Source organism: Gadus morhua, chromosome 4 (genome assembly GCF_902167405.1).
Source record: "Gadus morhua chromosome 4, gadMor3.0, whole genome shotgun sequence".
NCBI lineage: Eukaryota > Metazoa > Chordata > Actinopteri > Gadiformes > Gadidae > Gadus > Gadus morhua.
The window spans coordinates 43,633,002-43,635,501 of record NC_044051.1 but is presented as its reverse complement, the minus strand read 5'-3'; the positions used below and the strand labels follow the sequence as shown (position 1 = coordinate 43,635,501).

At 57.6% G+C, this 2,500-nt stretch overlaps 1 protein-coding gene across 2 annotated transcripts in view; it reads left to right on the top strand.

Annotated features, from left to right (window-relative positions):
• The window catches only part of LOC115541901 (sorting nexin-9), a 23,168-nt gene that overhangs the window by 7,746 nt on the left and 12,922 nt on the right, over nucleotides 1-2,500 (top strand). For both annotated transcript variants that reach the window (XM_030353826.1, XM_030353825.1), the window contains exons 7-9: nucleotides 395-476; nucleotides 1,232-1,357; nucleotides 1,892-2,009. In XM_030353826.1, the coding sequence (XP_030209686.1) occupies nucleotides 395-476; nucleotides 1,232-1,357; nucleotides 1,892-2,009 (326 nt within the window). The remainder of the gene's footprint in view (nucleotides 1-394; nucleotides 477-1,231; nucleotides 1,358-1,891; nucleotides 2,010-2,500) is intronic.

Sequence of the window (2,500 nt, the reverse complement as noted above, 5' to 3'; positions counted from 1 at the left end):
ACACACACACACACACACACACACACACACACACACACACACAGACACACACACACACACACCACACACACACACACACACACACACACACAGACACACACACACACACACACACACACACACACACACACACACACACACACACACACACAGTCACATACACACACACACACACACACACAGACACATACACACACACAAAGACAGACACACACACACACACACAGACACACACACACACACACACACACACACACACACACACACACACACACACAGACACACACACAAAAAACACTTAGACACACACACACACACACACACCCACACCCACACACACACACACACACACACTCACGCCCCCACCCACTCACAGAGCCGTAACTCCCCCCAGGTTCCCCTTCTCTAAGACCCCCAACCCGGAGGTCTTCCTCCTGGCCCCCCCCCCGAGAGGGACCAACCTGCTGCCCATCTACGTGAGTCACTGTCCTGGCTTCTGATTGGTCAAAACAGCATTCAGCTCCTCCCCCCCTCCCTCCTCACCGTCTCTCCCCCTCCCCCCCTCCCTCCTCACGGTCTCTCCCCCCTCCCCCCTCCCTCCTCACGGTCTCCCCCCCTCCCCCCTCCCTCCTCACCGTCTCTCCTCCCTCCCCTCCCTCCTCACGGTCTCTCCCCCTCCCCCCCTCCCCCTTCACGGTCTCTCTCCCCTCCCCTCCCTCCTCACGGCCTCCCTCCCTCCCCTCCCTCCTCACGGTCTCTCCCCCTCCCCCCCTCCCTCCTCACAGTCTCTCCCCCTCCCCCCCTCCCTCCTCACGGTCTCCCCCCCTCCCTCCCTCCTCACGGTCTCTCCCCCCTCCCCCCCTCCATCCTCACGGTCTCTCCCCCCTCCCCCCTCCCTCCTCACGTTCTCCCCCCCTCCCCTCCCTCCTCACGGTCTCTCCCCCCTCTCCCCTTCCAACCTCACGGTCTCTCCCCCCTCCCCCCCTCCATCCTCATGGTCTCTCCCCCCTCCCCTCCCTCCTCACGGTCTCTCCCCCCCCCCCCCCTCCCTCTAACGGTCTCTCCCCCCTCCCCCCCTCCCTCCTCACGGTCTCTCCCCCCCTCCCTCCTCACGGCCTCTCCCCCCTCCCCCCCACCATCCTCACGGTCCCTCCCCCCTCTCCCCAAGGTGGGGGAGGCTGCCCCTCTGGCTCCTCCCACTCTCTAACGGTCTCTCCCCCCTCTCCCCCAGATGGGGGAGGTGGGGCCCGTCTGGCTGTACCCCCAGAGCCCCCTGGACTGTGAGGTCACGGACCCCAAGAAGGGATCCAAGATGTACGGCCTGAAGAGTTATATAGAGTATCAGGTCATCCCCACGGTAACCACATACTATAATAGATACTATATACACCACCCATTATACTATATAGTGTACTATATACACTGAAGAGTTATATAGAGTACCAGGTCATCCCCACGGTAACCACATACTATAATAGAGACTATATACACCACCCATTATACTATATAGTGTACTATATACACTGAAGAGTTATATAGAGTACCAGGTCATCCCCACGGTAACCACATACTATAATAGATACTATATAGTGTACTATATACACTGAAGGTCCCCTCCCAGGCTCCAATGTCTACGGGAAACAACACAGGGTTTAGAATGACCGTACACAACAAACTCTGTAGATCTGCTATGTAATCACAGAGCAGGATTGTGTTTCCTGTTGCAGCAGTGTCCTATCACAGAGCAGTATTGTGTTTCCTGTTGCAGCAGTGTCCAATCACAGAGCAGTATTGTGTTTCCTGTCGCAGCAGTGTCCAATCACAGAGCAGTATTGTGTTTCCTGTTGCAGCAGTGTCCAATCACAGAGCAGTATTGTGTTTCCTGTCGCAGAGTACCCAACGACCTGTCAATCACCGCTACAAGCATTTTGATTGGCTGTACGAGCGGCTGCTGGAGAAGTTTGGGTCGGCCATCGCCATCCCCGGCCTGCCTGACAAACAGGTGACAGGTACGTAACCTCGACAACGCCATCCCATTGGTGGAGAGCTCAGAGTGAACCCCGTCCTCCCATTGGTGGAGAGCTCAGAGTGAACCCCGTCCTCCCATTGGTGGAGAGCTCAGAGCTAACCCCGTCCTCCCATTGGTGGAGAGGGCGGAGCTAACCCCGTCCTCCCATTGGTGGAGAGCTCAGAGCTAACCCCGTCCTCCCATTGGTGGAGAGCTCAGAGCTAACCCTGTCCTCCCATTGATGAGAGGGCGGAGCTAACCCCGTCCTCCCATTGGTGGAGAGCTCAGAGCTATCCCCGTCCTCCCATTGGGGGAGGAGGAGGTGTGAGGAGGAGGAGGTGTGATGAAGAGGTGTGAGGAGGAGGTGTGATGAAGAGGAGATGTGAGGAGGAGGTGTGAGGAGGAGGTGTGATGAGGAGGAGGTGTGATGAGGAGGTGTGAGGAGGAGATGTGATGAGGAGGAGGTGTGATGAAGAGGTGTGAGGAGGAGGT